At 46.7% G+C, this 21,018-nt stretch overlaps 2 protein-coding genes across 3 annotated transcripts in view; one reads left to right on the forward strand and one right to left on the reverse strand.

The window, feature by feature from the left end:
• The first annotated feature begins 2,407 nt into the window (after positions 1 to 2,407).
• On the forward strand, positions 2,408 to 3,648 carry LOC144008069 (uncharacterized). Its single transcript, XM_077508122.1, has 3 exons — positions 2,408 to 2,548; positions 2,624 to 2,685; positions 2,809 to 3,648. The coding sequence occupies exons 1-3, from the start codon at positions 2,526 to 2,528 to the stop codon at positions 3,552 to 3,554; spliced, it is 831 nt and encodes a 276-aa protein (XP_077364248.1). The 5' UTR covers positions 2,408 to 2,525; the 3' UTR covers positions 3,555 to 3,648.
• Positions 3,649 to 5,092: 1,444 nt separating this feature from the next.
• Positions 5,093 to 21,018, reverse strand: part of arid1ab (AT-rich interactive domain 1Ab) — a 42,840-nt gene continuing 26,914 nt past the window's right edge. For both annotated transcript variants that reach the window (XM_077508114.1, XM_077508115.1), the window contains 16 exons: positions 16,637 to 16,877; positions 16,123 to 16,212; positions 15,861 to 16,031; positions 14,665 to 14,965; positions 14,067 to 14,209; positions 13,512 to 13,609; positions 13,215 to 13,424; positions 12,937 to 13,141; positions 11,409 to 11,541; positions 10,791 to 10,966; positions 10,567 to 10,696; positions 10,370 to 10,489; positions 9,834 to 9,930; positions 8,938 to 9,757; positions 8,189 to 8,319; positions 5,093 to 8,097 (listed from right to left, as the gene is read on the reverse strand). In XM_077508114.1, coding sequence (XP_077364240.1) covers positions 6,301 to 8,097; positions 8,189 to 8,319; positions 8,938 to 9,757; positions 9,834 to 9,930; positions 10,370 to 10,489; positions 10,567 to 10,696; positions 10,791 to 10,966; positions 11,409 to 11,541; positions 12,937 to 13,141; positions 13,215 to 13,424; positions 13,512 to 13,609; positions 14,067 to 14,209; positions 14,665 to 14,965; positions 15,861 to 16,031; positions 16,123 to 16,212; positions 16,637 to 16,877 — 4,863 coding nt within the window. In that variant the 3' untranslated portion in view covers positions 5,093 to 6,300. The remainder of the gene's footprint in view (positions 8,098 to 8,188; positions 8,320 to 8,937; positions 9,758 to 9,833; positions 9,931 to 10,369; positions 10,490 to 10,566; positions 10,697 to 10,790; positions 10,967 to 11,408; positions 11,542 to 12,936; positions 13,142 to 13,214; positions 13,425 to 13,511; positions 13,610 to 14,066; positions 14,210 to 14,664; positions 14,966 to 15,860; positions 16,032 to 16,122; positions 16,213 to 16,636; positions 16,878 to 21,018) is intronic.

The following is a 21,018-nucleotide window of genomic DNA, read 5'->3' on the forward strand; positions in this document are numbered from 1 at the left end:
TCGGATGGCAAAGAATACAAAAGCTTTGTGTTCATTTTTTTTCCATACACAACCCCCCCCGAAAGAGGTTCGCTGATGCTCGCTCTACATTACGCCGTCGCGTAATCGGATTCCCTCATGATGACAAAGTTGAGCACTCGGCAGCCGCTTTTGTTTAAGTGTCATCATTCTTAATCATGGCGGCTGAGGCGGGGGTCCCGGCGGTAAGGGGGCGGGGGTTAATTTGCTGTTACGCAACATGCCACAACAGACTTGGGGGGGTGTCAAGTAACAAAGTGCCCCACATCCCACCCCACGTGTCGTGACTTCCCTGGGACTCATCGAGAGTGGCGTGCGCTTTTTGGAAGAGCTTGTTGTGCTTGCGGCTGGGCGGCCATGACGGGAAAGCAACCAGCACTTCCTGCTTCTTCTTCTTCAGCATCGGCATCTGCAGCTCGTGAACAGGAAAAGAAGGGAGCCAATTAGAGCAATATGCACATGACAGCAAAGCATTCACATGAGCTAAAGAAAAACATGCAACAGAAAATAATAAGCCCTAACCCTACTTTGAAACCCTATCCAAGTTTGAAACCCTAATTTTAAACTCTAATCCAGCCTTCACCCTGAAAAAGTTTAAAAGTTGAATTTGTGCACGCTGAAAGAAAGGCTGAGTATATTGTAGTCCTGGGTAAGTGAATAAAGGCTTTAAAGGCTTTCTGTGAGTCTGTGGTTGATTGTAAATGGCCTTGGCCCATTTTAAGAAAGCAGCAAGTGGCGGAATACTTCATCATCTGCTTCACGCGTCGATAGCTCGGCCTGGAATCGAGCGGCGCGTCTGGGAAAGACAATGGTGCACCCGAGGGACGCAGTCATTTTAAAGACGCCCGCGATCAAATCCGTCTCTGCTCGCCATTCGTTGCTTTCAACACGACAAACTTATTATTGTGTTGCACTCCTCCGAGCGTCTTTTTGCCTCCACCATTTAACACTCAATGAGATTGTCAGTACTGGCTAATTTGTGTTTGTGGCATGCTGGTAGCTAGCTATCAATGTAACTTAACAATTGGCTAGCTAAATCGGTGCTTGGCGCTTTAGTGTTTCTTTAGTTCTTATTGTTATCATTGTCATTATTTTGAGTTTTCCATTGGGTGTCCTGGCGTTGGATTGGTCTAGCTGGAGCATTATTATTTTAAACAATCAATGTATCAGAGAAGTACTAATTGAATTAAAAAAAAAAAAACATTGAAATTTTTTTTTTATTTAATGATTTGGTCGGCGAACTCTATAAGCGAAGTGTGCATTAAGTTTGCGCATGCGCGAGAAAAAAAAAAACAAGGCTCCCATGGCGGAGATTAGAGTAGTGACAATCTTTGCCTAACTGTACACTTTAAAGCTTGCAAGTCAACTTCCCCGGTGTCAGTAAACCACATGCTATGCATGTTAATAAAAAAAAAACAGCAACTTTACAGCGGTTGAAACGTTTCTATCAGAGCTGATTCCATTGGATTCAATTCATTTTCAATGACCGTTTGGTCGTGTCGCCTACCCATAATGCACCTTGAATTTAAGATGCGCACTTCGCTGATTGCCACAGAGTGAAAGCTGTTTGTGTGCTTAAAAAAAAAAAAAAAAAAAAGACAGACGAATAGGAAAACGTGACATGAACTGAAGTAAAAATGACATCGAGTATCTTGCATGTGAAATAGGAAGAATGTCAACGCCAAAGATGGAAAAAAAAAAAAAAAAAAAAAAAGAGAGAAAGGAGCGGTCGCCAGTCGCTATTTCCTGTCCCAGGAAATTGTGTCTTTGATGTACGCCACCGCACTCATGCGGTCATCAGTTGCATGAGAACAGGAAAGAAGTTCTCTCCCTATATTTTCTTGTATTATATATGTATGGTGAAAAAACAACCAACATGAATCACCACCACCACCCAAAACATACTTAAAACATTAAAAAAAACAACAACAACAAAATAAACTAAAATAAAACTTCCATAATTCTGATGAATGATTTTAAAGTATTCATACCCCAAAATTGTGGAGTTGGTTATTTCCCCATAATTTTCATTAGCTGTAAAATACATCTTCGGATACACCTGAACACGTCGTCGTTTATGTAACCTGCGTCCCATGTTACAGGTCTTGCAAAAAAAAAAAAAAAACATTTAATAAATGTAAACATTTTGAGCAAAATGTGATAATTCTAAAGTGTAGAGTATTTTTAATAAACAAACACCGATATTTGAATATACTTAAGTACACATTTAACAATTAATATTGACTCACACTGAATCGTGGCTTTGTGGACAGGTGGAAATTCAAACAATTCTGCTTCTTCGTCGCCGTCTTCTTGTTAATGTTAGGTTGGCAAACAAACGTAATGGCGCATTCTCGCCACCTACTGGTTGGAGTATAGCAAATACACGCACACACCTGATGGCTATCACCTTCATCAGGATGGGCTCGGACTGTTTAAAAGCGACGCGTTTGCTGCTGGTAGAGGAGCAATTAGTTTCGCTTTGATTTGTGTGGCTGCATGCATCAATGGCTTGTGGAGTTTATTTGGCGTAAGTAAATCTGCTAATTGAAAGGAAGGTGACGTGAGCGCGTGTTTTGAGTGCCTAAGATGTTTTTGCGTGCAGGGTGTTGCTGATTTGCTTACTTCGAGCAGAGCATGTTCGCTGTTTGTGGGCTTCTCAAGAAGGTGAGCATCTACATTTTCACTTAAAATAACACTTATGAACCTCTTTAATAAATGCATTCCTTAAAAGTAACTTGTTGAGAATCATTAATTCCATTAAAAAGCTGGTTGTCTTTGTTTTTGTAGCTCAAGGCAAGACGTATGTTGGCTTTGTGCAAGGTGACGGAAGCACCGGCAACTCTCCCCAGAATCAATTCAGACAAGTCTCCCATGTTCAAGCCTTGGCCCAAAGCGGCAGTAGTACCGGAGTGTCTGCTAATGGCTACCAACAACCTCAATGGTCATCGTCTCTAGGCGGATACTCGTCACTCAAGGTGGTTCGACGCCGACCCGTGGCCACCGTTGCCAAGGAAGCTGTTCCCAAAACGTTCCGCCTCTCAAATGCCGTTGCTAGTTCAGGATCTGTGAGCAGGTTTAAAGCGCACAAGTCCAACCTGGCAGTCGAACAACCTGCAGGACTCAAGAAACCAGACGGTGGCGACCACTCCCCCGAGAAGTCATCCAGCATGTTCTTGCCGGGTTACGGTACACGCAAGTTCTTGGCCAACATGCAGACATCGGCCAACGGCGCTGCCACCAGAGTCCTGATTGGTCAAAAACCAGAAAGACATCACAGAAAAACCTACAAGAACCACAAAGGTCAGATGGGGTCCCAAAGTAAATTGCAGCGGGTGTCCAGCGGTTCGTCTGAGGTGGGGTCCAACGGGCAACGCTACGCCCCGACAGACGTCCTCGTGATCCCAAGCCGCTTCGGTGGTTTCCCTATCAGGCGCCTGAAGGAGCCCAAGACCCATAAGAGTCGCAGGCTCAAGCCTGCCGCTCGCCATGTTCACCCACGCACCAAGTGGGCCAGAGTCCAACTACGTTCCTGACCATGAGAGCAGCCACTTAAATGCGATTTTGAAGTTTTCCAAGAGGAGTGACAATCGCCATTTTAGTGTTTTGAAAATAAAAATGTATGCTTAATTGGTGGTTCTGTCTGCTGCTTTTTACACGTAGCTTTTTTTTTTTAAATAGAATGCGTACCTTCTAACAAAAAGTTGTCGTTAATCTCAATTTCAGTTCAAATTGACGCTTTAAGACTAGTATGATGGGGGGCATGGTGTTGCAGTGCCGCACTTGGGCACAGGAGGGCGGTGTCGGTCCAGAGTGAACGGCAGCTTAGCTTGCTCTCAGCGCACTGTGTATCATTTGTCTTTTATATAGCGCTATCAAATAGTATGTGGATTAAAAAGGGGAAAGTAGTTTGTGCTAAAAGAATATCTCTTCCGTCTATGTGCCACGGTTAGATCACTGGACGGAGGCAGAAGAATTTAACCAGAGGTGGGTAATCCAGGTCCAGAAAGTAAAAATCCTGCCACAGTTTGGCTTTAGCCACAGGTGCATCTAAATAACTAGCAGGTGAACAAGTTACCAATAGGTCAAGTAGAAACTCCTGTGATTTAAGCCAAACTGTAGTAGGGTTTTTACTTTCTGGACCTGGATTACCCACCTCTGAATTTAACACACGTGGTCTGGGTCTTTTATGGTGCAAATTTCCAAAATGGCTGCACCCATTGAACCCAGGTTTTGCTTCCTGTTAAAAATAAACACTTTAAAGCAGGTAGAGATGCGCTGGAAAGATTTGAACTATGAAACATACATTCAAACTGAAGGGTTTTTACTTTAGCTAGGCTGCCATCTAGTGGGCTACAGTTGTCAACTTTCGTAATTCTATGGACCCAGCGTCATTACCTCCAAAACTCCGAGGGCTTTTGATAGGATTTTAATTAAAGATTTAATGCTTTAATTTAGAAAAAGATACCAGCAAAATGATGCACTAATGCATTTTAAATTCTAGTACAAAACTGCAGAAAGGCGAAGGATAGCGTTCTAAAATACTCAAGTTTTAACTGCCCAGCTTTATTTATTTTTGATCGGCAGTTGGGAACTTTATGTGACTAACCACATATAGATACTATATTGTACTGTCAAAACATTAAAATTTCCCCACATGGTAATGTTTAACCACATGCCGTGTGCTAAGGCCAACGCCATCAAAAAGTAGTGCTTTGTCGCCCTCTTGTGGTCGCTAGGTCGTCTTGTGCTGAGCCTGGAGCCTTGTATCGTCTGTTTTGAATGTTTATGCATTTTTTTTGTGTGGATCAGTAGGGTAGTTGGAGATTTGGTTTTAACCTATGTGAAACACTTTGAGTTGCATTTGCTTTGTATGAAAAATGCTTTACAAATAAATATTGATCGACTGATGTACAGTAAATTAAAGCTTTTAAATTGTAAAGTTTTCTGATTTTTGTAATTCATGGCAGAGCTTGGTCTCAATGAAACACTCTTTATGCTCAAAAAGTGGCTGTATGAAGAAAGGCTGTAAAATACCTCTTTCAATTGTTACTTAATAAATCCACAGCACAACTCTTAGCAAGATTTAATGTACATTTATTCTTAACACGTGGAACATATAGTATAAAGATTTGATACTGAATAAATGATATTCATTGAGCAAAAAAAAAAAAAAAGGGGGGGGGGGCTAGGAGGGTGGGGAAGAGAGAGAAAAAAAGGGAAGCAGGGAGGTGGTAAATTTACATCAAGTTTTTAGCTACATCATCTGAAATACAAATATGCAGAATCCGCATCACTGGAAAAAAAATAAAAACAAAAAAATAAAAGTTTTTCTTCATCAAGGTCTAATTGTTACTCAGACATGATTTTTTTTCCTCTGGTTATATCCTCTACAGCCGCACCAGACAGTCTTGTGTGTGTGTTAAGTGGTAATTTTTAAAAACGGTGAAGCGACAGAATTGAGAACGAAAAGAGAGATAGAGAGGGGTGCGTAATTCATATACAACATGGTTTATATACAGCGCAGCCGGGCGGGTCTGCTTGGATCTTGCGCCGAGGACCAGTCCTAGTACGAGTCATACAATCAAGGGACAAAAGAGAAGAAGAGGTCGGGGTGTTGTAGGTTCACCTTACTTTGGGGGGTGGGAGGGGTGGTTGGTAGCCGTCGTCATCGTCGTCACTTTCGACATAAAAACTACAGTTTGCTGCCAAATCGGCGTATCTCAGTGTGAAACAGTATTATTACAGTATGTCGACACTTTCTTTGAAGGTGTACAGTACAGGAAAAAAAAATAAAATAAAATTCCTACAATCTACTGCACAGGAGAGCACACGTGTCCGCCCCCCGAATGTGGTTCCTGTGTGTGTGTATGTATGTGTAGGGCGGGATCGGGGGGGTGGGCCGAGCATTACAGCAATCCCGAGTCCTCGGGGGGAAAAAGCAAGCATCCCCAAAACTGACTGTAAACGAGACAGCAACTTTGGTTACAGTTATTTTTTTTTCTGGATATTTTTCTATTTTCATTAAAAAACAAGTCCTTTCAGCGCTAAGCGTGGGGTGGGGGGAGGGGCGGGATGGGGGTGGGGGTCCCCCATCCAATTCGTCGCCTGCGGTTATCTTTCTACTTCATGGTATTCCTTCCTTTTTGAGGGAGAAAGACAGTGGAATCCGAGGTGATTTTGCATAAATAAAAAATAATAATAATAATAATAAAGTTGGACAGTCAAAAGTTCTGCTCACAAAAAAGTCGGGGGGGAACGGAAGGAGGACCTCCACGGCTGTCACGACTGGCCGACCAGGAAAAGTACGTCGCAGATGACCTGCGACACGGCCGAGTTCATGAGCGGCGACACAGACACGTCCAGCAGCCGCGACTCGTACAGCGTGAACTCCGAGTGGTTCTCCTCCAGCCGGGCCAGGGCGTGGAGGGCCCGCGCCGCCCGGCGCATCATGTCCACGCTGGTGGGCTCGAAGTGCGCCTGCATCTGCAGCAGCGTGCTCTGACTCTGCTGGTACTGCGTGGCGGCCAGGCTGTCCTCTAGGAAGCCCAGCAGGTTGCCCACGCTGCCCTTCTGCATGGCGATGGCGCGCGCCGCCAGGCTGTCGCCGTGCGCCAGGTTGGCCAGCAGCACCACCGCCATCTCGCGGCACACCGCCGCCTTGCGCTCGCCCACCAGGCGCACGAGGGCGCCGTACAGCTTCTCCAGGCGACTGAAGGGCGGCGTGGCCAGGATCAGGTCCACGTTGTTGTCCTGGATGCTCAGCTTGCTCAGGGTCTCCAGGACCAGTCTCTGCGGCGACAGCGAGCTGTGCGGGCCCAGCGTGGGGAAGGGGTCCAGGGCCTCGGCCGAGGGGCACACGGCCCAGTGGAGCAGGCCGTCCAGGAGCGGCAGGCAAATGCTCTCAGAGTACACCGACAGGTCCAGCTGGCCCGAGATGTTGGCCAAAGTCACCAGGCAGTTCTCCCGCAGCACCTCCAGGCAGTCCCACCACCACTCGTCGCGTTCGCAGCTCACGCCCTCGTCCTCTTCGTCCTCCTTCTCGTAGGTGACGGGCGCCTGCTTGCGCTCGGGGTGCCGGTGGTGCAGCAGCACCAGGCGGCCCAGCAGCAGGAGCAGGCCCGGGTGCTTGGACATCTCCTGGTCGTTGCCTGGCACGAAGGAGAGGCTGCGCACAATGTTGGACACGCAGACGCAGCGCCGCGCCAGCGAGTCCTGCCAGTCAGCCAGCGTGCCGAGCGGCGCCTCGTCTTTGCTGTGCGGCTCGTCCTCCAGGATCTTCACGTTGCGCCGGCTCCTCAGCTCGGGGTTGATGCTGAACAGGTACTTGCCGTTCTCCTTCTGCTCCTCGGCGCCGCCTCGCACCGCCTCCTCCGTGACAGAGCCCGGCCGCGCCGACAGGACGTCGTCGATGGTGGCTGTCACCGGCGCGCACGCGGCCGGCGCCGGCTCCAGGGCCCGGGACCCCGGGGCCTCGGGGCCCGGGGTCTCCTGCCCCGCTCTGGTCTCCTTGGGCGAGCGCTTGTGGGTCTTGAGGTGCCCGACACGGCTCTCGAAGTGCGTCTGGATGTGCTCGGTGATGTCGCCGCCGCCCACGCTCCAGTGGACCAGACCGCTGTCGAAGCTCTGCCGCTGGCCCAGCTTGGACGCTCGGCTGCCCTGGAAGGGGTTCTTCTTGCGCACCACCTTGATGGGGAGTTTGTCGAACTTACTGGCCTGCCTGGGCTTCTCCGTGTTGGGGTCCTGGGGTGACCCTGAGGTAGCAGGTTCCTTGACCCTGGGCTTTTCCTTGCCTTCATTTTCGTCTTTCACAGACTTTTCCTCCTCTGCCTCCTCCTCCTCTTCCTCCTTCACCTGCACCCTGGGGTCGTCCGGCACGTCGTCTTCATCCTCCTCCTCGTCCGTGTCGACGACCTCTACATCAGGCATCGGCATGTCGTCGTCCGAGTCCTCAGCGGCATTGGGGTTGAGGAGGGTCCGTTGGCCGGGGTCGCCCACTTCGTACTCCTTCAGGATGCCGAAGATCTCGATCAGGCACCTTCTGAAGTACTCCACCACCAGCTCCAAGAATCCAGGGAGCTGCCAAAGTAAAAAGTCAAACAATTTGGCGTCAAACCGTTTCCTGCCAGTTGATGGCAGTGTACAGGAAATGCCGGTTTGTGGAACGTACCTGACATAAGTTAAAAGAGGTGATGCTACTGTCGTCATAGAGTAAGATGTTGATGGTGTCCAAGGCCCAGGTGCTCTCCGCAAGTAACCCTGATTTGAGTGACATCATCACACGCCACGCTTCAGGCGTGCCTGTCAACACAACAGAATCAAAATAAGCCCCATTTTTTTTGGGTTGGTTTTTATTTTTTTTCATTACAGCCTTTTTATTCTAGACTTCAAAACTCAAAACCTCAAGTTACCTGACGTGCTAAAAAAAGGCTTTAAAATACGTTTATATTAGTTTTCTTCCCCCAACAAATGATCCTTAAAAAAAAAACTTTTCATATTCTTGTTCCATTGTAGTACATTTTACCCCTTCAAAACCTATTCCTAAAAAGTTTTGTGATTGTTATTAAAAAAGAAAATAACTATTACTAATACCTTTTTTAGAAATTACAATTTGCATTTCTTGTGTTTTTATTGGATGTTTGTTCCCGACCATGAAGAGTACGTCGCTGAGGACATCATCACTGTACAATCAGTGCTGTAAGCACTTCCTTTTATTATTATTTCAGTAATTGTTTTGTACCATTTTTTAAAAATGTTTATTTCCCTCTCTGTCTAAACTTAAAACCTAACACGACTTAGCTTGGCAATTACCTGAAGTGTTCGTCTATTTTTGTATTGAATGAACGAGCCAATTAGAACCACAGAGGGTTGTGACAGCTTGTTAAAAATACAGATAGCTTGGGAGTTGCATTTTCATACCGATGTCCTTCATGGTTAGCCGTCTTCGTGGCTTGAGGTGAGGTTGGGAGCATTCCACAGAGCCAGGAGGAAAGCCCACGTCTCGCCGCATCATTGGCTGCTGAACGGACGTCTGTCCAATGTGGGAGGCGGGCACCGGGGGTCCGGCTTTCTGCACTTTGATGCCCGGATGCATGTAGGGGGACTTGCTTGGTGACGTCCTGCTCTCCATGGGCCGCGGCATGGGCGCCGGACTGGACACCTGAGGAATATGGTTCTGCGACGTCTGATAAGTCGACGGCAGCGGTCTCGTCATGGGCGGGCCGGAGCCGCCGGGTCCGAAGGGCGGTTGCCGCTGGTTGACGTGGCCGGGCCACGGGCCTTCGTGGTTCATGCGCTGATCCGACGACATCATCTCCTCGGAGCGGTTCATGCCGATGTAGCCGGGGGTCTGGCCAGTCACGGGGGGCCCCTGGCGGTTGTGATAGTTGGGGTAGCCCATTTCGTTGCGGCTCTGCCACATGGGGCCCTGGGGGCCGTCGGGACCCGAGGGCATGGGGCTTGCCATCATCTGCGGAGGCATCGGCGACTGGGAATTGGGCCCACCGGATGACGGCCCGCGGTCCCGGCCAAAGGGAAAGGGGAACTGGTTCTGAGGACCTGGGGGTCTCCGCTCCCCTCCGGGGTAGGCGTTGTACTGATTATACATGTCCTGCGGACCCTGGGGTCCTGATGATTGAGGTCCTGGGGGCTGCTGACCGCTGTAAGGGACGTTGTAGATTTCCCCCTCATGGCGCTTGGCGGGAGGGCCGTAGGCGCCATCAATTGGGCGCTTGTAGTTCTGTCAAGAATCAGGAATCTTTTTTATAATCTTTAAACATCCTGTTGAATCTTATTTATAATATGAAATTGCTTACCGGTTGCTGCTGTGCATACATTCCAGGTTGTTGGTTTGGATATGGGCCACCAGGGGGCGCTCCTTGACCAGCATACTGATTGGCATAGGAGTCATGTCTAGGGAGCCACACACACACACACCCCCACACACAAAAGTCACTTTCATTGCACTTGAGACGAAAACTGTGTACAGTTTACTAATAATTTTTTTATAATGCCATTTCAAATTTTAATCACTGTCAAATACCATATTTATGTAACTTAACTTATATTGCTGTTTGCACATCACCTTTAATAAGTGATACAATCACAAAGTCTTTCAGAATTAGTTTTTAGATATATCATTCATAATAATGCATCCATCATCTACCGCTAATCCGGGGTCGGGTCGCGGGTCGCATTTATATAAAATAAAATAAAATAAAATAAAATAAAATAAAATAAAATAAAATAAAATAAAATAAAATAAAATAAAATAAAATATTTCCCACAGCACAATGGTTAGGAATCACTGCTCTAGCACATACATTTGAAAAACTCAAATCTCAGTCATTACCGTTGCTGAGGCGGCGGTCGGCTGGGTGAGTACATCCCCGCGTCGGTTCCGGAAGGCATCATGTTGGGCTGAGCTGCCCCAGGTCCCATGCTGCCGTCGGGGCCCATGCTTGACTCTTGCCTGTATGTTGAAATTGATGTATTTAATGCCACTGAAGTACAGAATTACCAAAAAGAAATTCACAGCCGAACCAGTACCTGCGGTCATATCCATAAGGATATTGTTGCCTCTGGCCCATTGGCAGATTTCCCATGGGTCCTGGTGGGCCTCTGTTGTACTGTTCTCCCATCCCGCTGTTCGGGCCGGGTGGCATGAATTGTTCCCCAGCTTAGGTAAAAAATAAATAAATAAATGAATAAATAACACCTCGGTTAGCTTTTCTTTTAGCATGTGATCAAGCTCATTTGGTTTGTCCTTTCACCTTTCCTCATGCCGCTAAAAGGGTCCTTGTTGGACTCGTAGGGACCCATCCGACCCATCATCTCGGGGCCACTTATTCCGGGCTGATAGTTCTGAGAGTTGGGGGTCATGGCGTTCCTTCTGGAAAACGCGGGGTCGCTGCCGTCGGCGAAGGGGTCCTGCAAATTGACGCTACTCCTAAAAAGAAGAAATGTTTCAAGTAAAGTTCGTAGGCAAAAAAACAAAAAACAAAAAAACAAACTCAAATAGAGATTAAATGTGTCCCCAAAGTCTGCATTCAAAATGGGCACAAGCCTTTGCACTTTGTCTGCAGCTCATTAGGGAAGAGCTTTGTTTACGTCAACAATTTGTGTATTTTGATCACGTCAAGCTGGTATTGACGAGACGTATCCAACAGACAGGTTTACGATGCATTCATATTGGCAGCTAGCTGATACACAACAGCAGATTTTTCTCCACATTTGTAAGAGGCCTGATACCCGATTCCATGCATTTTTCCGTTCACGCTGCGATGATGCATATCCCAATTGCGTCACTTGAGCCAACCCGTGTAATACCAGCCTTGAGAAATGTGGTATTTCGGCTTGTTTATTGCAATAATGTCTTGTCCGAGTCGTACCTAGCACCAGGCATGGGAGGCATTTGTGTATGTGGGGTAGAAGCCGGGGTGGGAGGCTTCAGTTCTCCCCCCTCTGCCATGGAACTACTGGTGGACTGAGGAGTCTGCGGGCCTTGGAGTGATCCGGAACCAGCTGCAAAAATAAGGACACAAATTTTAAACTGTATTCCAAAAATAAAACGGTCACGTGCACTGCCAATCTGTTGCAAGTGGAATCTCTTGAAAAAAAAAACAAAAAAAAAACAGCTTAACCTCTGACAATGACAAATGGCCAGCCGGGCTGTCAAGATGATGACGCTCGCATCTGCGTATGATGCCCGCTGATGGATTGTGTTTGTGTGTGAGACACAGTACCGTGCTCCTGCTCAGGACTCAAGTCTGATGACTCACGGCTTCCCATTCATTAAATTGCGGCGCATACACACACACACACACACACACACACACACGCACGGCTGGGGTCACTGCCAGGTTACGCTTATTCACAATGTCTCACGTCACCATCGCGCCTCTCTCGCACCAACTCCCCCTCCCCCCCGGCAGGGATTTCCCTTCTACAAGGGAGGAAAGGGGGGAGGAGGAGTGGGGGGAAGGCAGAGTCAGAGAAATTGTGTGACTTTTACACACTCGAGCGTCCCCCCCCACCAACCCCCACCACCACCTCCTCCTCCTCCCCACGCTTTTCCATTCATCATTTCTGGCTCAGTACTAATCTCCAGGGAGTGTTTCCTTTGTAGCCCTGGGCCAGCCACCAATCAGGCAGCGAATATGAAACCCCCACCCCCTTCCCTCATCGTAACCAGTAGCAGCTGACAAGCACCCTGATGCACAGTAAACCCCTTGCTATACTGTAGATTCTCAAGCAATCGTTCATAAGCTTTTAAAGTATACAGGTAGGTCCGAATTTAGAGTTGGACACCTTCAATGTAGTACTACATTGTGCCACAACATGCCAGGTGGCACTGTGCTCTACTGGAAGAGATGCAGAATAATTCAGAGCAAGAAGCAGAGACATAAACTGTCCCTACTTCGTGTAAAAGCCAGTAATAGTCACTGTTTTTCCAGAGCAAAGAGAATATATGCCTGTGTGTATTTTTGTACGCTCTGTTTGTATGCGTAGATGCTCCATGTAGAAAAAGTAGCAGTTGTTTGCAGCCTGCACCACATACTAAAACTATCAATTAACACGGGCCAGTGTTCTACACTGGAAGAGAAAGGAAAGAGAAAAAGGAAGAAATTCTAATCACAACTATTTGCTCTAATTTCTGCTCGGTGTCAAGGACAGCCTGGTACACATTGCTCTTTTTTGCTTCTCCATGTGAAGATGTGATTTTGCTACTACTCAGTAGCAAGGGCAGATCTATTAATGGTGATACAGGGCTGCTGGCAAAAATCCTGGATAATACCTGAAATTCACTTTTTTTTTTTTTTTTTTTTTAATTCCTTATCTTTTACCCACATTCAATTGGTTTTAGCATGCTAAATAAATAAAACGTTATTTGCATCCTTAAGTCTGCACATCACATACCAGGACTGGGCGGCTGGATCTTAGGCTGGTTCTTTTTGGTGTCCGTATTGAAAAAGTCCGGGGGCGGCTCCTCGCCACGCTCGATCTTACACTCGAAGGCGTACAAACACTGGATGTACTGCTTCTTGAGGGAACTGGCCGCACTGCTCGACGTGCCCACGTTGAGGTTGGTGGCGAGCTCCCGCCATTTCTTGTTTTTGTTCACCTGGGTGGGCGACCGGGAGAAAGATGTGGTTCAAGGATGCAAAACACAAACGGCTAACAAAATCTCGGCATACCTGGGTGAGGCCTCCGATCTCTTTCACAGATACATAGAGACGGAACAAGTCGAGAGGCTTGCGGCCAACGGCGGGGAGGTTGTTCATGCCCATGGCTTTCTCCTCGACGAAGGCCAGGTAGCGGTCGACCCACATCTTCCTCTCGGGCTCCGGGCCGAGCTCATACAGGCGAGTGATCTTCTCGTTGGTGATGGTTGAAGAACTCGACTTCTGTGATGAATTCAATTGGGTTACATTGATAAAAACAAAGAAAGAAAGAAAGGAAGAAAGTGTGACTGCAAGGATGCAAACGCCCACCTTTTTGGATTCAGTCTTCGGAGTCCCGTCCACTTTGTTGTTCATCTTCTGGGCCTGGTTAATTTTGTCCATGGCAAACTCTGAACCAGGAGCCATTCCTAAAATAGTAAACAAACAGAAGATTACAATCACACCGAAGTTATCAGTCAGTTCCGAAAGTGATTCCCAAACACTGCACCGCGCCACAGTATTGTGCTAAGAACGATCATCAGTTGTGCTCTGGAAAATAATCCAATTTTACTTCACGCATTCACTGCCAGCCATTTTAGAGCATTTTATAGTACCGTATATTGGGGTCTGTGACAATATGAGCAAAGAACCCATCCACACAAAGTGTAGAATTTCTTCAACAGAAAAAAAACAATTGTTTCTATCAGAAGGTTCAATTAACCTGTGCATTTACTGCCCAGTAACAACTCATACAACAGAATAAAAGCTTTGTGTTCAACTAAACAGACCCAGACTCCACAATTGAAGATATCATGACATTTATTTGGTGGTGTGCCATACGTGCTTTTGCCTCAATAAAGGTTGGGTTATGCATCGTTTACTCACCAGGGGTGTTGTTGCCCATGTTTGCACCCATTGGATAAGGACCTGGACCTCCCTGGTTCATCATACTGTGCATGCTGTTCATGCCCGGGCCGTATGGAGAACCTGAACCCATCATGCCTTGGGACATGGGGTAGCCTGGTGGCCTGTTGAAGATAAATTTATAGCTTAAAAACTTCTGTCTCATCTTTTTCAGAGAGTCAGATTTCTATTTTGCAACAACTCTGCTTTTGTTCTACCATTGTGGGGGGAAAAAAAAAACATAAAAGCACCATTTTTATATCGAGTGACTCTAGCATTTGCCAAAATCATGATGACTGAATGTCTGGAGGCTGATCTGGCATCCTCGCTTGGGAAGGACGTGTTTCACTGATCCGCTCGCTCTCTCCCTCTCTCTACCTCCCTCCTCCTCTCTCCCTCTCTCTCAGTAAGTACTTGGTCTGCTGCCATGTACTCGAACTAAACACAGCACGTGGGAAAAGCTGATCATTTTTCATGGTCACAGAGCAAAGAAAGCGCACACATGCACAGACTTATTCAGCTGAAAGATTTGCACTCCAAACGCAATGAGTCACATTTTGCCTTGTTGCATTGCACCCACCTGTTGTGTACGGAGTTGGTAGGTCCGTGGTGCATGGAGGGCCCGTCTTTCCTATTCATTCCTGGAGGCGGACACATCCCGGATACCACCTGAGGAGGCACGTTGCCCATGTTGGAGGCCATGCCAGGACCATATGGCCTGGCGCCCATTTGGCCGGGGCCTACTCTGCCCCCAGGGGGCATGTTTCCATAAGGCGCCCCACTGCCCTGGCCGGGTATAGGGTTCATGGAGCTGCCCATGCCGGGGCCACTTGGGTAGTTGGCATTTGGCATCCCTGAGTAGCCGGGCGGCCTGGGATAACCTGGAAGTATATTTGACAGTAACAAACTTTAGGAAGCAGGTTCTAAGTGGCCAAATGTGATTTATATGTATTATCGAGTGACCCATAACCATTATGACTCTGTTGACTACTTTTCTGGTACAAAATGTTTTTCTGTCGTACAGCGATATATGGAGTTTTAAGGCAGAAAGCAGTTTGTAATGTAATTGTTATCATTGTAACAAATGTAGTGCAGCTTAACTTCTGGCTAGCAGACGCTGCACTAAACAAAACAAAATAAATAAATGAATTAAATGAAATAAAAAAATCAACACATAATATTTGAGGTGGTGTGTGCACGAGTGTACGTTCATCAATCAGCGTATTTCAGGAATGCAAGCCTCCCATTGAGAAGGTATGCGGATATCGCATTTCCCCCCACTATCTCTTCCATGACCCATATCTGAATTTAGCCACAACGGAGAAAATGTGTATCTTAAATTATGCAGTTTAAATCCGACCTTATTCTTACTATCAAGCTACTTCACACAAACGCTCGACTTTGCTTTATGACCACCTACTGTTTTCAAAGCCGAATTTTAAGTGGATGGACCTCTCAGTCGTGCTTCTGCAGACTAGATCTGATCAGTCTCTGTGGTCCAGTTCTAAATTTACCTCTGTGCCGCCTATTATGACAAGCGGGGCTTTATCGGGCCCTGGCGGTCTGTTGATATTACTCACCGGGATAACTTCTTCAAAGTTCACAGAAGTTGCTTTCCCGACTTCAAAGCGAAGCGATAATTTGATACGTATAGAAAAATGAGAGGAAAATGGAAATCTGGGTTATCTGCATAATCGGTCAGTTATATCCTTAAGGAGGATTCCAGTTGATAATACGCTATCTTCTCAGTGTTCCTCTTTTATAGTGTGGCCTCACCTTGAGGGCCGTACTGGCCCCCCTGAGGGCCGTAATTTCCCATGGAGTTGTTCTGGGGGTAGGGTCCCATTCCGCTATGCATCTGACCCCCCGAAGACTGGCGTGGAGATAAGGCAGAGCCAGGTTGTCCCGGGGACCCGTAAGGCGGCATCTGTGGGTTACGCATGTACACTGGAGGGCGAGAATTGGGAAGCTCCATCATTAAAAGTTGTTACAGATTAGCAAGACCCAAACAAAATCAAAGAATTCCCACCACACTCACCCCTGTCTTGGCCCATGGCCGACTGGTTCATGGAAGAGTGCATGATGCCGTCTGACTGGACACTGGGCGGCCGGGGAGGCATCTGATTACCTGTAAGCGCACGCAAATTTGACAAACATTAAATGAGAGTTAGAATAATGATAAACCACGGTTTCTAAATAAAAAGACATCAAATGTAACCCTGCCACTGACACAGTGGCTGCTGTTTGGATGGTTTACAAGCATTGTGATAGTAGATGGAGACTTAATGTTCCCATCTGGCAAGTCGCTTCATGAATTACAAATGAGAGCGCTCGTGTTTTGGAGTGTGCCAGCATTCACTTTGGACTCCAAAATATATCCTGCTTTCATGCAGCATCTGACGCTGTGTCAACTCCTCAGTGAAAATGCATTTGGAATGAGTCAGAGTGGTTGTTTTTTTTTTTGTTTACGGTGCTTAGTCAGGCAGATCAAAATTGCTTCAATTTCTCGCTGTCTTTAAGTACTACTCAAATATTTTGACATTTTTATTTACCTGGCACAGCGGCAGGGGACAGAGGGCCAGTGCGAGAGGGCGTGACGCTGGCGGGGGATCCTACGGGCGACGGCGACGGCCCGCGGATACCCGAAAGGTGGGGCGACGTGTGTGGTGAGAAAGGCGACTGGGCGGGGTTGCTCTGCTCCCCCTGGCTGCTGGACACTCCCGAGGTGCTGACGCCTGGACTCAGGGCGCCCTCCGTGCCGGTGGGAAGGTCATCGATGGAGCCTGACAGATCCTGGAAGCAACACAAGGACGTCAAGTATGATTAGAAAACCTCCCTCAAATAAATGCTCCCTTTTCCCCGTCGGGATAAAATGTGTGGACAGTGTGGCTCACAATCAGATGCATGAGAAAAATGCAGTCATCCCCAGCATAGTTGTGGTTCACTACTTCTAAATTCACCTATTTGCCTTCTTTTTCTTTGGTGGAAATTTTCACAATTTGCTGAAAAACACACAAATTGTTTTGGTGTTCTTTGTAAAACTTCATGCCACAAGATAAAAAAAAAAAAAACTGTCAAAAGGAGCAGTTGCGCCAATGTGGCATTGTTAGAGTCTTCCCAGGCTGAAGCACAAAGGCCAGAGACAATCATGCTTGTGTGAAGGTGAATGTTTACACGCCAGCTGCTCACGTGGAGCCCATGTGCTTCCTCAGAAATGCAAACTCATCTGCCAGTCACGTCGGAGGAAGCGGGGAAGGGAGGACGGGGAGGAGGGGGCGGAGGGAAAAGCATTGCCTGGAAGGTGGCCAACAATTCCCATAGAAATCTCACACACTCGCAAGGCTGGCGGCGGCCCCTGAAGCCGGCGGTTTTTGCACTTGAAACGGTGCCCGTTGCTATTTTTGGGATGTGACCTGATGGAGTAACCACAGAGGGAGCGACAGGAGGAGAGTGCTGATTCACAATACAGCCATCCAACCCCTCCTCCCCTCACTCCCCCCCAGACTGCCTGCACAAGCCAAGGCCTCTCTGACCTGCACGGGTGAAGCATATGACGCAGAGCAGGCAGGGCAATTATGTTGGATTATTCCACACTGAATTGGAAACGCTCATAGATTTTCGCAACATGTTCCTTAAACTTGCAAACTTTTTGGGTCCAGGCAAGAACATTTTCCAAAGACTCCTCATAATCCTAAACACCAATTAAACATAACTAGGGCTGCAATCGAATAACTTCAACAAAAAACACATCACAATCATATCAGAGCTTTAATTGGCTCAAGGGAGAAGTGATTGCTTTATGTTTGTTTGTTTTACTAACACGCCATTCTCTATTATGTAGGTATGCACTTTTAAGTTATACTACACAATTTATTGCAAATATTTTTGCAGACCCAGAAGCGATGGCTCACTTACCCCCAGATTGAGAACCATTGAATTTAACAACCAAGGTTGTGCTACCATTATTGCTGGCTGACATTTAACCTTCCGCCCCCCTCTCTGACATCCACCCGAGTTCCACTGAGACATCACAAGACCAGTCATGTGTCTGCCGGCCAGCACAATGACCACCTTGGTAGCCGCCATCCACAAAAGAGTCCTTCCATTGTGACGCAAAAATACCCATACATCTATCTCCATTGCTCGGCCTGCCCGAGACCCAGAGGCGAAAAGGGTCGAGCAGGGTCAATTTGTGTCGCTAGCTCTCAGGGGCAAAGGGGAGTCAGGCCAGTTGGTAGGAGGTTGGTGCAAACGGCTGACACACTTCAGTCAGACGACAAGCAAGAGACAATGTAGAATGTTGGAACTGGATTTGAGGCAGGAGTCAACAAGCAGGCTTGATTTGTATTCTGTTGTAGTTGTCACTTTCACAAAGGAAACCAACTGGTTCCATTTTTATAATCAAACAAAGGAGCCCCCATTACCATCGAGAAAACGCAACACATTGGCTCGGTTAATATGCTAATTTCAATAAGGAATAGCAGCTGATCTCCAATTAAATTAGGTAACAAACACATTCAGCTAGTCATGTCTGTTTTGTTCTGTTCTTTAATGCTGCCATTTCCACAATGGAAAAGCAGTTGCTTTTTGGAGGCCAAAAACAAATGACTTCTGTCGCATGCTAATTTCACAAAGTAAAAGCAGCTGATCTCAGTCTATTGTAAATTCGGCTAGTCATGTCTGTTTCGTTAGCTGCCATTTCCACAGAGGAAAACCATTTAATATTTTTGGAGAACAATAAAATAAAATGAACTACGCTACCATGTTAAATTAATTCACTAAAGAAAAGCAGCTGATCTCAGTCTATTGCAAATTCTGCTAGTCACGTTTCTTTTATTAGCTGCCATTTTCCAAGCGAGCTTGACTAGCCAAGGAACCAGCGTAATTCCATCAACAATAAAAATAATAGGCTTGACTAGTCATGTCTGTTCTACTAGCTAACGATTCTGGAGAGAAAAAGCAACCAATTTACAGGGTTGCTGTTTTTTTTTGTTTTTGTTTTTTAACATCAAATGAGATTGACTCATGTCTTTCCAATGTGCCAGTTCCACTAAGGAGAATTACTGCATGTTCCTCTTTAGTGCATTATTTCCACTAACAAAAGGAAACTGATCTACGTTTTCCTTCTCTCTAAAAAGCAATGAATAAACAAGCTTGACAGAGGAAGAACAATGACATATTTTTGGTAGCATAAGAATCAACTAGTTTCAGACAAGTTGTACTAGTCATGACTGACAATTTCACAAAGGGAGTTGTCATCAATAAATCAGCTCAACTAGTCATGTCTTTTCCATTACATGCCAACTAATCACCATTTTCTTGGTGTTTTGAATGCCAACAACAGATCGAACGAGAATGACAATAAACAAGTTCTACAAATCAAAAATGAGATTGAATAGTCTTGTCTATTTCATTAAACATCATTATCTGCTTATTTTTTCCGTAGACAACAATGAAAACATGCTAATCATCACATCATGTCTGTTTGCAGACCATGAGCAAGTCAAGGTACCACTGTACTTAAAAACAAGTCTACTTCTCCCTTTAAAATTAAGTAAACACCTGTAAAAGTGGCAGCACTGGCTCCAGAGTCCAAATCGGTGCAATCGTAGTACCCACCAACCCACACTGGAACACGCAAATGCTCCTTTCCACACTCCCACTCTGCAGCCATCGATTTTTCCCGGCTCAATACTGCACGCACGCACACACAGCGTCCAGTTCTGCTGACTGCACAGGCCCGGACAGCGAGGAGCAGAGGAGGGAGCAGTGCGGTAGTGGTGGTGGGGATGGGAGGGGGGCTTACTGGCGGTGATGGTAATGCTGCCGAGGCTGTGATATTCAACAGTCTTAATTAGAACGGAAAGGACGGAGAGTAGCAAAGATCAGAGCGTGGTGGAGGTGGAAGAGTACAGTGATGGCAAGGTTGCTACATAAACACAAGTTTTAATGCTCTGATATTGTGACAGATGTAAATAAATAAATAAATAAATAAAAATGCACACAAAGACAATTAAATGCTATTCTTATGACATTGTGAAAAGTGCAGAAAGGAGAAATCCGCAGCTCTTTCCCGCAGAGCTTCAAGCTTCCCTCTGTGGCAGCCATTTTGTGCTTCCCCAGCTCTGCCTAACATGGAACTTCACAATGGGAACATGACAAACTGCAGCTTGCTCGTGGTGGTTGAAGCCAGAGAGGGGATGTGATTTTTTATTTAGATTTAGAATATAAACGAGCTGGAGAAATTAATTTTAAGGACAATGTTTTTTGTTGGCGGGGGGTGGGAGGGGGTTGAAAAATGCAATTATCGTCGTATGGACACAGGCCAATTCCCGTGTTCTCCACATCTCCTGAGTCATGCGCGCTCTCCTCCGCCTGTCTTAATGTATTCCATTTGCAGATTACTTCACTGAGTCAGTCAAGCCCGACCACAGCCATTAGTCTGCCAAGCCAGCCGCTCTCTCCTTTTTTCTCTCTTTCTTTTTTTTTTTTTTTTAAAGCGCCTGCGAGTGGGAGCAGAGAGTAAGCGGCCTTGAGATAATGACACATATCTGGAATGTGTGACACAGACCAGTCGTGGAACTAGATCTGGCGCTAAGAAGCCCAGCATGACCTGGTCAGAGTTCACCTGTCAGTCAAACAGTCTACCACCTAGGCCTGAAAAAGAAAAAAACACACACACACACACACTTCATGTGCTTAAGAGGGAATGGGGTATGGCTTGCATCTCCACGGCTGCCATGGTTACCGCGATCCACGTGCTTGACACATTAGGGCCGACAGCCCCTCGCCTCCCCCTCCCCCTGCTGGCTGGCTGCTGCCATCTCTGTCTGTCTTGTCGCTCACTCTCGGGCCTCCCTGTGTGCTTGCCAGGGTCACTGCACAGTCAAACTTCTACAAAAAAGGAGCCCAAGAAGAAGCCCGCTGGAGGAGG

The sequence above is a fragment of the Festucalex cinctus genome, chromosome 19 (assembly GCF_051991245.1).
Source record: "Festucalex cinctus isolate MCC-2025b chromosome 19, RoL_Fcin_1.0, whole genome shotgun sequence".
In the NCBI taxonomy this organism is placed as follows: Eukaryota; Metazoa; Chordata; class Actinopteri; order Syngnathiformes; family Syngnathidae; genus Festucalex; species Festucalex cinctus.